General features: G+C 23.2%; 1 protein-coding gene across 2 annotated transcripts in view; it reads left to right on the forward strand.

Moving 5' to 3' along the window:
• The first annotated feature begins 4,754 nt into the window (after nucleotides 1-4,754).
• Nucleotides 4,755-13,158, forward strand: part of LOC117174421 (protein seele) — a 9,480-nt gene continuing 1,076 nt past the window's right edge. Inside the window, exons 1-3 of one of the 2 annotated variants that reach the window (XM_033363531.1) lie at nucleotides 4,755-5,129; nucleotides 5,362-5,465; nucleotides 9,079-9,194. In XM_033363531.1, coding sequence (XP_033219422.1) covers nucleotides 5,375-5,465; nucleotides 9,079-9,194 — 207 coding nt within the window. In that variant the 5' untranslated portion in view covers nucleotides 4,755-5,129; nucleotides 5,362-5,374. Of the gene's footprint in view, nucleotides 5,466-9,078; nucleotides 9,195-13,158 lie in introns of both variants that reach the window. The other variant, XM_033363530.1, reaches the window with a different exon arrangement.

The raw sequence follows: 13,158 nt of genomic DNA on the forward strand, positions 1-13,158 counted from the left end.
AATCCTTGAATAATCAGAATTTCCTCGAATCCCTGAAGATTGGAATTCTCTGAAATTCCAGATTTATTGGGAATTCCGTGAGTTCCCTAAACGCTCTGGAATCTCTGAAAATTTTCGAATTCTCCTAAATTCCTGATTTACTTTAATATTTCGAAATCTTGAAATTTGTTGAATATTCGGAATTCCCGAAACTCCTGAAAATTTATAAATTCCTTGAAATTGATAAATAATAGAATTCCTTCAAATCCTTAAATATTGGAAATCCCTGAAATCCTTTAATATTCTAAATTCCCCAAATTCCTGATATTAAGAATTCCAGAATATCTTGGAATGCCTTGAATTCTCAGAAATCCTTCAAATCAATTGCATCTTTTCGAATTTTGGTTGAAAATAAACTTTTTTCACTGAATATTCAACTTCATGTTTTGGCAGAAAATTAATCTTATTGGTTAAAAATTAATATTTTTGGTTGAAAACTTTATTTCAAATCAAGACTCCTAATCTTGTAGTTAAAAATGCATAACTTTGATAGAAAATTAAATTATTTTTCTAAAAATTAGTTTTGTTCTTGTTGGGTTCAATATTTATCATTATAGTTAAACATTCATTACTTGGATTGTACATTGAACTATGTTGCTAAAAATTGATTTTTTTAAAAATATTTTTTGGACTGAAAATTTAACAGGTCTATTTAAGGCAGAAAAGGGCTCTTTTTTTCGTTGAAAATTCATCTTTTTGGTTCATAATTCAACAATTTTAGTTGAAGATTCATCATTTTAGTTCAAAATTTAAATTTTTTTTGGTTAAAAATTCGTGTTTTTCGGTTGAAAACTAATCTTTTTTTTTTAATTCCAGTATTCCAGATAAAGATTCATAGTTATAGTTAAAATTCATCACTTTGATAAAAGATTGAATTATTTTGTTTAAATTTCGTTGTTAGATGAAAATGAACTTTTTTAACTGAAACTCGAGGTTGTCAATTTTTGTTTAAAATTTTATCTTTTTGGTTTGAAATTTAACAATTCTAGAGGAAAATTAATTATTTTTCTTGAAAATTCTAAATTTTTTGTTGGTAAGGCTGAAAATTCATGTTTTTTTTTAAATTCTTCTTTTGCTTAAAAAAGTGTTTTTAAAAGTTACAAGGAATTTTCAAGATGTTTGAAAAGTTGTAAGGAATTTCTATTATTAATATATATAATTCAAGGATTTGAAGTAATTTCAAAAGGTTTTAGAGTATTTTTGAAAATTCCAAAATGTTTTCAAAAGCTTTCAAAAAAGTTTCAAAGTATTTCAAAACGTTTTCAATTATTTGAAATTAAAATTTTTTTTGATAATTACTAGGAATTTTAAACGAATTTCAGTAATTTAATGGGATTTCAAAAGATTTCAATGGTTTTGAAATATTTTTGGGTATTTTTAATAATTTCGAGGAATTTACAAGCTTTTAAAAAGATTTATGGTTATTTACAAATATTTTAAAGATTTTAAAACAGATTTTAGGATCTTTTTAAACGTTTTAAAGAATTTTCAGTTGATTTCAATGATTTGAAGAAATTTAAAAGAATTTGATCGATTTGCGGGAATTTTTTTTTATTCGAAAGAATTTCCTATAGAACTTTCAAGACATTTTAAAAGATTTTAGAGTATTTTAAAAATTCCAAACTATTTCCAAGGGCGTTAAAGTTTCGAGGTCTTTTCAAAGAATACAAAGGACTTGAAATATTGTAGAGTATTTTGGAAAAATTCCGAGGAATTCGCACAAGCTTTAAAATGTTAAAAAGTAATCAAATAGTTAAACTACAAAAATATTTCAAATATACTTTTTAAACATTTAAAGGATACAACTTATTTGAAAATACTTTCCTCGAAAAGTTATATTCAGATTTTAGTGCTATTTTAATTTATCTAGGAAAAAAATATACTTGAAAATATGCAGCGATCCAATATTGTAAATATAAGTAGAATATGTATTGATCTGCATCCCCTCCATGCCTACTCATAAAACTGGCTAATCAGAGAGCGATGAGTAATCTCCCGAAACTTCTATTGGTACGAAACTATCCATCCCATAATATGTTTTCCATAGCAACCAATCAACAACAATTTGGTATTTCAAGTTTTGACGTTGCTTCACAAGATGTCTGCATGCCGAGGGTCAAGAAATACGCGTCGCGTAGGGACCTCTTTGACCTTGACAACTGCGCCACATTATACCCGGACTATTGGGTTTCTCTAAGTTATTAGAACAATCTTAATGAAAAAGAGCAGAAAATATAAATTCATTTTAATCCGAAATATTATTCTAATGTCTAAAATAAATAGTTTACTATAAGATTACTTGTTAATATTGAATTCAAATTTCTACTCAATAGTTCCAAATTGGTGACGCTGTTGCAGCTATCCAATAGTGACAAAGATATTATATCTTTGAGAGTGAGATGAAACATTCTTTAAAAAATAATGTTGAAAAAAAATTCAAACTAAATCTTAATGTGAAGAATTCCTGAAAATAAAACCAAGCATCTAACAACTAAATTTGGACAACCACCATGAAATGTTCCTATTGTAGGGTGAAAACAAAATTTTTTTTCCAGTAGGCAATAATGTTTTATTTGTAAAATTCAGAACTACGCAAGAAAAAGTGACCAGTAATTAAAATATTAAATGTTTTTTTCTCAAACTGAATGATTTATTCTTTTACTTTATTTTACAAATAAACTATAATCTTTTGTTTTAAAAAATATTGTTTATTCAACAAATGTTTCAAACTACATATTTTCAAAATTTTTCCTACTTTTTAAAGGGAAAAATAAAAACAACCATATTTTCAACTAAGGTTTCTTCTCTTTGTTCGAAAATTTTACTATTTTATTGAAAATTTGTCTTTTGCTTGTTCTTGATTTATTTTTAGTTCAAAAAGAATATATTTTATTTGAAACATTACCTGAATTGTTCAAAATTCATCCTTTTTAGTTGAATGCAATGGCTTCTAGTTTGAAAATATTTTTTGATTGAAATATCAACTATTCCATTTTACGATGTTTGCTGAAGATTTATCTCCTTGATTAAAAATAAACTATTTTAGTGAAAATTAGTTTTTTTTTCATTAAAAATTAATTAAATAAAAATTTAACTTGTCTGTTTTTTGTTAAAAATTCGCCTCTTTTAGTTTAAAAATCGACTATTTAGATGAAAATTAATGTCTTTTATTAATAATTCGTCTCTTCTGGCTCTAAATTAATCTTAATGCTACAATATTATGAATGTTTTTTGTTGACAAATTATTTTTCGGTTGAAAATTTAAGTACTTTTTTAGAAATTTTTTTTTCTTGAAAATTGATGTTTTTAGTTGAAAATTCAACTATGGTTTTCAAAATTTATGTATTTTTTTATAAAATTATTCTTCATGGTTGCAAACTTATTTACTTTGGTTAAAAATTCAAATAGTTTATAAAAATTCATTACGCTGGTAAAAATATTTGTTCTTTTTGCTGAAAATTAATTTTTCATTTGAAAATTTCATTGTGTGGTGCAAAATTGATTATTTTTGGTTGAAAACTTAAGAAATATTTAGTTGAATCCTTCTTTTTTAGGTTAAAATGATTTTTTTAAACTATTTTTTTTTATTTCTTAATTCCATTTCTTTCGATTAAAATTGAACTATTTTATTGAATATTTTTTTCTTATAATTAATTTTTCAACTTGAAAATTAAGTATTTTATTTCAAATTCACCTTTTTGTTTAAATTCAAGTGCATTTTATTTAAGATAAAAATATTTTTAGGTGGAAATATCTCATTTTTGGTTAAAAATATATTTGTTGAAAATTGGTCTTTCTAATATAAACTTCACCTTTTTTTTTGAAATGAAAACTCGTCATTTTGTTTAAAAATTGAGCGATTACATTTTTGGCTAAAAATTGAACTATTTCATTTTAGGTTCAAAATTTATCTTTATTACTTGAAAATTCTAATATTTGATGAAAAATAGAGAACGTAATCAACACTCTCTATTTTTTACCAAATAGTAGAATTTTTAGTAGGAATAGCTCAACTTTTAACCAAAATTATGAGTTTTCATTTCAAGCAAAAAGATGAAGTTTCTATTAGAAAGACAAATTTTTAACAAAACACATACATTTTTAAGTGAATATTTAAAGTTTTATCTAAAAACGGTAAATTTTCTGCTAAAAAAAATTTCAAAAAAATTGTTAAATTAAAAAAAAAATTTAACCAAAAATGGAATAGCGAAATTATTTAATTGAAAAATTGAATTTTCAACAATATTTTTCAACTGTAACAGAATTTGGTAAAAAAAAGACGATGTTATCAAATCACTTACTCTAAATTTTTTTCAATAGACAATAATGTTATGTTTGTAAAATTCAGAACTAGGCAAAAAAATGTGACAAGTAATTAAAATACTACGTTTGTACTCTTCCACTAAATGACTTTCTCTTTTACTTTATTTTAAAAATGAAATTTAAACTTTTATTAATAATTTGTATATAAAAAAAGTAATTTTTGATTTATTAAATTTAAATTTTCGCAGAACTCGGACCCGAACAAATCGCGCACTCTCGTGAGTGGATCTACAAGCTCCCCATTGCATTATTGTTTGACCCTCAGCGTACAGACATCTTGGATTAAAAAAAATCGTCTGCTAGAAAACAAGATAATTATCTTCAAAGTATCTACATACGTCATCTGTTTATTTATCTACTTTTCGGACCCAGGACTCTCACGCCCCCTAAAAATGGTCAATCTTCTTGGATCCACTTCGATCTGCACCTCGTAGTCCTTTATTTCGGAGTGTCAAAGAAATAAAATCGGCTATGTGGGAAAAGATATCTTCCTCATATAAAACTACGATATTAATCAGGGAAATAATGACCTTCGGGACTCGTTATCATTTTTTGCGACACGTACGTGGACCGTAGAAAATTTGGGATCGTGTCTGAAAGCCTGACGCGTGTTTTCATGCCACGAGTACATTCGCTCCCGACCAATTAAATTAATTTTGCCTTATCGTGGCTACCTCATTGGCTGAGGCTTTTATTTTCCTGAAACGAAAACGAATCTGATAGGGCCAGACCGTCTGCGTGCTCTGGATGCTGCGGATATAAAATTGGTGTGTGCTAATTCTGTTTCTTTTCATTTTCCTACATTTTTCTCGAGTAGTTGTCATTCGAAATCTACAAAATCATCACTGAGAAGTTTTCAGTTTTCCCTAATTTTATCAATCGTGGCATTTTTTTAGTTCTTTCGAGTGTTGTTCCAGATTTGGCTTCCTTTTTTTTTGTCGTCCTCTGGAGCGTGGATAAAAATCATAATAGAGTGAAATTAAAAGTGCTTGGTGGCAGTTTATTTTTACAGATGGAAATTTCGGTTTTATTGAGTGTCGTTCTCTTTTCTGCTTTCGTCAAAGCAGCCAAAGAAATTGACTACAGGGAACTACGATGTTTAGGTTTGTGATTATTTTTTCTTTCATTTATTATTGAATATTTTATCGTGAAAATCTAAAAAAAAATACTTTTTTTGTAATTTTCTGAGTTAGTTTAGATTTAGAGTAAGTGGTTTCAATTTTAACTTCTTCTAATTATTTTAATGCTGAAAAATATTATATTATTGAAATTATTAGTATTTTCTTTTATTAGGGACGTAACTTAAATGCAACAAGTATGTTACGTTTGCTTGCCCTAGATTGCTAAGTCAAATATTTGAAACCTATTTTAATTTTTGATATTTCACCATTAGAAATTTTTTCAAAATTGGATTTCAGAATTTTTTATTTTATATTTAAATCATTATACATACATTTTTATTCTTCAAATTATTTTGAATGGCGGGACTGAAATATTCCGATAAATAATATTCCCGACTTTATAAAATCGTCGAAATATAAAAATGTCGAATGGAAACATTTGCGAAATTTTATAATATTACATAATTTTGAAAATTCTCGACATAAAATTCCCGAATTTAAATAATTACAAAAATCAAATTTTCATAAATATTATTTATTTATTCAAAGTAAATTTATTCAAAATAAATTTAAAAACACCTGCGCCACGAAAGAAAACAAATGTTCCCTCATATTTTTTCGAACTTGACCACATATTTCTAACAAAAATGTCAGGATTTAGTTCATCACTGATTTATTTCGAAGGTTCTTTTCGTTTTTAATTCAAAAATTCAATTTTTGAGAACTTTTTTTGTAATTAAAAATAAATACTATGCGCATTTTCAAACAAAATTTTTTTATCAAGAAACATATATTTTTAATTTACATTCAAACAAGTTTTTTCAAGTTTAAACTTAAAAAAATTGTTCACTTATAAAAATATTTCATTATTTTAATAAATAAATAATATTAATTAAAAACCATGTCTTTAATTGTTTAAATTCGGAAATTTTATTTCGGGAATTTTATTTATCGGGATATTTTAGTTAACCCAATACGATATTATTGAAATTAACTATATGGAAGTATTAAATTATTAAAAGAATAAATTTTATAAAGTCGGAAATTTTATTTTTTCGAAATTTCCCCGGCACTGTTTAATTTCCCAAAATTAAATTTACCGAAATATTAAAGTCTCGAATTGGAAAATTCCAATGCAATTTTTTGTAATGAATATTATTTATTTATTAAAAATACAAAAAACAAATATTTTTATAAAGGAACAAATTTTATTTAAACGCTTAAAGTTTCCGAAAATATTATTTAAATTCAAATCTTCGAACTTAATAATATTTTCCAAACAAGCTTTACAGAAGTTTTAATTTTTTAAAAATAAAAATTGAATTTTCATGAACTTAAATTTTTTTAAAATACTATGATATAATTTTTAAAAACTTTAAACTTTAAGAAACAATTTTTCTCTGATAAAAATATTTTATTATTGTATTTTTAATAAATATTGAATATTAAATAAAAACTTGCATTGAGAATTTGTTTTTCCATTACTATTGTTATTTTAAGGATAAAAAATAATTTAGAAAATACGTTGAACATTAAAAGAAATTTTTTTGATCAAGAAATTTCCTTATTGTATTTTTAATAAAGAAAAAACTAATAATATTAATTAAAAAACAATTTTTAAAATTTTTTAAGTCGCGAATTTTATTATTCGCAAATTTTAAAATTCGGTAAAAATCATAAACTGTCGGGAATTTTATTTTTCAAGATTTTTTAGTCCTAGAATATTTATGCAATTTCAAAATTCTCAAACAATTAAATTCCCGATAATTTTTAATAAATAATACGGATTTTGAAAATTCCAATTTTACAGTTTCGGAAATTTTCTATTTCAAATATTTTTCTTATTGGGAATTTTACACTGCCGGGAATTTTATTTTTAACGATTTTTCAGTCGTACCAGAAAATTCCTGTAATTTGAAAATTCTCATATAATAAATTTTCCGATAATTTATAATATTACAGCCTTTGAAAATTCCCTATAATAGGTAACCCCAAAAATAAAAAATATTTTCATCGAAAAAAAGTATTTTATTTTTTTATTCAAAATTTGTTTAATTATTTAGATTCGGAAATTTCCCTGTGTTGGATATTTTGTAAAGTTGGAAATTTTCTGTTATCGGGAAATTTCAAATTCAGTAATATCATACATTTTCGGAAATTTTATTTTTTCGGAATTCCTACGAAAAATTAATGAATAATATTAAATAAGAATATTTTATATTTCAAGGTCTTGACATTTTTATTTGAAAATTTAAAAAAAATTCCTATTCGTTCAAAAATTACCGCTATTTTTTTGTGTGTACATTTATTACTAGTGAACAGGAATAAAAAGTTAAAAATTAAGAAAAAAGTTTTTTCTTTATTTATAATTTTTTTCGAATGTGCAATAAAGCATGTTATTTAGGAATTGTTTGCATTTTATTTTTCTGTTGACTATTTTTCGACGATGATGATTAATTTTCTGCCAAAAAAGATTAATTTTATGTTATTTTATTATTTTTTTCGTATCTAAATTTTTTAAAGTAATTATTTGAATTTTTAAACTGAAAAAGATTTAATTTTCATCACATTTTCATCTAAGAGAATTAATTTTCAATAAAAAAATGAATTTTCTACCAAACAATTTAATTATGTACTAAATAGTTTAATTTTTTTACCAAATTGTTGAAATTTCAACCCAAAAAGACGAATTTTCTGCAAAACAGTGATTTTTCAACTAAAAAAAATTAAGTTTTAACCAACAAAAATAAATGAATTTTCTAAAAAAAAACAATTAAACTTCAAACATCATCAACAAGATAGTTAAATTTTTTCAAATCTATAATTAAATTTTCAACAGTATAGTTTCATTTTCAACTAAAATTATGAATCATGTACCAAAAAAAAACAAAAAAAAACGAGCATTTATTAATATAGTTCGAATTTCAATCAAGGAGTTTAATTTTCAATTTAAAAAGAGGAATTTTAAATGAACAATATATTAGTTGACATTAAAAAAAAAGTTTGAATTTAAAATTAAAAAATTTAAAAAAAAAACAGTTGTATTTAATCAACAAAAACGAATTTTCAATGAAACAGTTCCATTTTTTACAAGATAAAAAAATATTTTCAACCAAATTTTTTTTCCGTTCTAAAAATGGTTTATTTAATAGTTGAGTTTTTTAATTAAAAATTCTAAATTTTAACAAAAAATGGAGTAGTTAAATATTCATCTAAAATAATTAATTATTTTAAAAAACGAATTTTCTACAACCCAATTCAGTTTTTGATCAAATTGTTGAATTCTCAAGCCGAAAATATGAATTTTTTGTACAATCCAGTTGAATTTACAACAGCGAAGTTTAATTTTTAAACGAAACAGATTAATTTTCAACCATATGTATGACTTTTTAACAATATTGTGAAATTTTCAACAAAATAATTCAATTTTTAATTGATAATTTATAAACTAAAGAATAACCTTTTAAATATTAAGGTTTATTTTGAATTCATTAAAAAATAATAGGTTAAAAAACTGAAAATTTTGCTTAAAAAATAAAAATAATTAAAAAAATATAAATATATAAAAATAATTTTAAAATATTTATGTTTTTAGTGTGTAGATCAACAATTGATGAACTTCAACATGAATTACGAAAAGTTGATCCAGCAAAGAAGATGGATGTTGGTTCATTTCGGTTAGATGCCGATGGAAATGCTGTCTTCAAAAAAGTATGTTTAATTATATTTATTTGTTCATATTTTTAATTGATTTACTTTTAAAATTGCTCTTATAATTTAAGGTTTTTTAATTTTGAAATAAAATCTGAAAATATAGGTAAGAAAGTTAAAAAATAGAATTTTCATATCAAAAACAATTGTTTAAAACTATTTTAATGTAGTGAACAATTCAAAGAATTTGTTTTTGTCCTAGAACAAAAACCCCATTTTTTATAATAAAATTAGAAATCGGATGAACCGAAGACAGCTAAAAAAAAGTGCAAAATTAGAAAAAATATGAGGCTGAAGAAAATATAGCGGTTTTTTAAATAAAAGTGTCGTCAAATTTGTCAAAAAATGGATTTATCACGTTTTATTCGCTTACTCCTCATTTTTTCTGAATTTGAGGAGAGAATTTTAGAAAATATTTATCGTTTTTATTTTAGGACAGGTAGTTTCCGTAAAAAAAACATAATTTCACTTGGAACTGAAAATTTTTGATACGGAATGGAAATTTTTTAAAAGAATTATAATAAGAAATTTTAAAAAATTAATTATAATATAAAATTTTGTTAAATTGTTCGTTGCGAATTCATCTTTCTTTAGTTAAAAATTCAACTGTTTAGTTAAAAGTTAAACTTTTTAAAATAAAAATTGTAACTATTCGAGTAGAAAATTTAACTATTTTCAGGGTGGCCCTTTTAATAAAAAAATTCCTGGTTCACAGACATTTTTTACGGCCAATGAAATTTAAAAAATCGAACTCCAAAGTAAAATATTTTCCATTGGAAGTAATAAAAACTGAGCTGCAAATTATAGCATCCAAAGTGGAACTCTTGAATTTTAATTTTTCAAACTGAGGTTTAAAAGTTTTTAAATTCGAAAATGTTGTTTTCAAATGCTCAATAATTTACACGCACAAAATGGAAGCAAATAACGCTTTTCAACTGAAAATTTTTTAATTGAATGTAGTTGAACTGCCAAATAATTTTTTATGTTATTTAAATCTTTGATTTTAAACGCTTCTAATTTGTAATTTTTAAAGTCTTGAAAACTGCATATTAAAATTCTTTAAATTAAAATGTTGGCATAAAATTTAAAAATTTAAAATGGAAAATTTTTAATTTGAAAATTTTTCGAATTAAGTAAGTTCCCGATCAAAAAATAAATTCACTGTAATTTCCTGGGTTTTCCCGATCTCATAAAATAAAATCCGTTTTTTTTTGTTTATAGCAATTAGATTTTAAATATGAAATTTAACCATTCTGTATTTGGTTGAAAATGTAACTTCATTGGATGAAAACTCACTTATTTGGTTGAAAAGTTCTATTTTTTATTTAGAAAATTATTTATTTGTTTGAAAATGTATGTACCATATGAAAAACTCACCTTTCTGTAGAAAATTCAAATATTCTAATTAAAAACACATCAGTTTGTTTGAAAATTGATTTCTTCAACTGAAAATTTGAATGTCCATTTTTGGTTGAAAATTGATGTTTTTTGTTCAAAAATTTATAATTTAAATAAATTTTAACTATTTGATTGAAAACTTATTTTTTCTTTGGATAAACAGGAATATTTTTGCCCCAAATTGAACTATTTTGTTGAAAATTTGTTTCTTTTTAGATTGAAAATTTTTATCAATTTGAACAGAAAACGTAACTATTATTCCAGTTGAATATTTCATAATTTTAGTTAAAAATGTATCATTTTTATTGAAAAATGATCTTTTTCAGTTGAAACTCCATTTTTTGGTAGTAAATTTTTTAACTGAAAATTTGACTTATTCCAATTAAATATTCCATAGTTTTATTTGAAAATTCATCTGTTTGATCGAACATTAATTTTTGTACCTTAAAATTTTGGTTAAGAATTTGCCTTTTTAGTAGAAATTAATTCATTTTTTGATCTTGAAACCTCATACTTTGGTTTAAAATTTAACTTTTCCAGTTGAAGATTTATCAATTTAGTTAGAAGTTCATCACTTAGGTTGGAAATTTAACTGTTTTCTTGAAAATCCGTAAATTTTTGTTGAAATTTTTTTTTCAACTAAAAGTGTAACTATTTCATTTTTTAGTGCAAAATTAAAATATTTGTTTCGAAATTAATTTATTTTCAAATATTGTAGTTCAAGATCCCGCATTTTAATTGAAAATTTATTTTTCTGTTTTAAAGTTCAACTATTTCAGTTAAAATATTTACAATTTTAGTTGAAAATTCATCACCTTGTTTGAAAATTTAATTCTTTGTTTAAAAGTTTTTTTTTTGCGCAGAGAAATTTTTTTATCTTAAAATTTAACTTATTTCAATTGAATATTCCATATTTTTATTTAAAAAGTCCATCTGTTTGGTTGAACATTAAATTTTTTAACTTGAAATTTAATTTTTGTTTAATAATTGATCTTTTTCATTAAATGTTAATTTTTTTCTCTTGAAAATTCAAATATTTCAATTTAAAAATCATTTTAATTGAATATTTATCCTTTTGATTGAAAATTTAACTTTTTTCAATTGAATATTCCAAAATTTTAGTTCAAAATGCATCTATTTTCTTTAACTTAAAATTTTATTATTTTATTTTTGTCTAACAATTTATATTTTTTAGTACAAATTAATTTTTTGTTAAATTCGACTATTTTAGTTGAAGATTAATTATTTTAGTTAAAAATTCATCCTTTTTGTTGATATCATTTTAAGCTAGAAACATTAAATATTGAAAAATTTTAACTTAACACTTCCTAAATTAAAAAATTCAATTATTTTCGTTGTAATAGTTTAAACGTCCTTGGAAAGCTTCGAAATCTTATTTCAAAATCTTGAGAAATCTAGAAGTTGTTTTAAATTAAAAATTATTTTGTAAATTTTTTCAGAACTTCTAAATATCTGTCAAAATTAATTGAATTTTTTTTACAATTTTCAAAAAATATTCTAGAAGATTTTGAGAAAACTTTCTAAAATTTCCATGATAATTTTTAATCTTTTCAAAACTCCTAAATATCTTTAAAAATTATTGAAATTTTCTCTACAAATGTTCATTTGTAAATTATACATCAAACTTTACAAATTAAGCATTTTTCAAATACAACATTTAAAATTGTAACGTTCAAAGTTTTAAGGGCCTTCGAAATTTTAACGATTCCAGGCTTTCTATGTCAAATAATTTAGTTGAAGATTCCTAATTTTTAAATATTTGGTTTCAATTTACTTGTCGCAAATAAAAATTCAAAAATTGCTAAATATTCAATAATTTTTTTTTAATTGAAAATTTCAAATTGAATGGGTTAAAAATTGAATATTTTCGACTGAAACAATATTTTAAATTTAATCAAATCCTTTAATTAAGAATATATTATTGTGAAGTTATTTTTACGTTGAAAATATTTTATAAACTTTCAGTCACATATTCACATTTTTTAATTACTAATAATTTAAAATTAACAATTAAATAATTAAACAAATTTTGAATTACGAATTGTAAGCTAAATAATAGCATAATTGAAAAACATAAAAATTCAACTAATTATTTAAAAACTCTTGAAATCGAACGTGGACATATTTTTTTTTTACAAATTTGTCAAATTCCCGGTTAAAAAAAAATTAACTCTCATTTCCTGTATTTCCCGATCCAGCGGCCACCCTGTAATTCTTTGAACTAAAAGTCTAACTATCCCATTTTTTGTTAAAACTTGATGTTTTTTAGTGCAAAATTTAAATGTTTGTTACAAAATGAATTGATTTAGCAATTTTTTGCACTGTTTTGTTAAGGGCATGTGACACAGCTAAATATCTATATTACCGACCAAAGTTTTACAGTTCACTGAATGTTTTTTTGAACCTAAGATCTTTTTTTGTGAATAAAATATCGAGCTGAAAATTTGGGAAATGTATTAGAGTACAATAAAGTACGTTTAGGTACTGCATTTTGGTAGGAACTTCACTGAAAATTATTTCATCTTTTTTCTGAACCTCAACATTT

The sequence above is a fragment of the Belonocnema kinseyi genome, chromosome 6 (assembly GCF_010883055.1).
Source record: "Belonocnema kinseyi isolate 2016_QV_RU_SX_M_011 chromosome 6, B_treatae_v1, whole genome shotgun sequence".
Lineage (NCBI taxonomy): Eukaryota > Metazoa > Arthropoda > Insecta > Hymenoptera > Cynipidae > Belonocnema > Belonocnema kinseyi.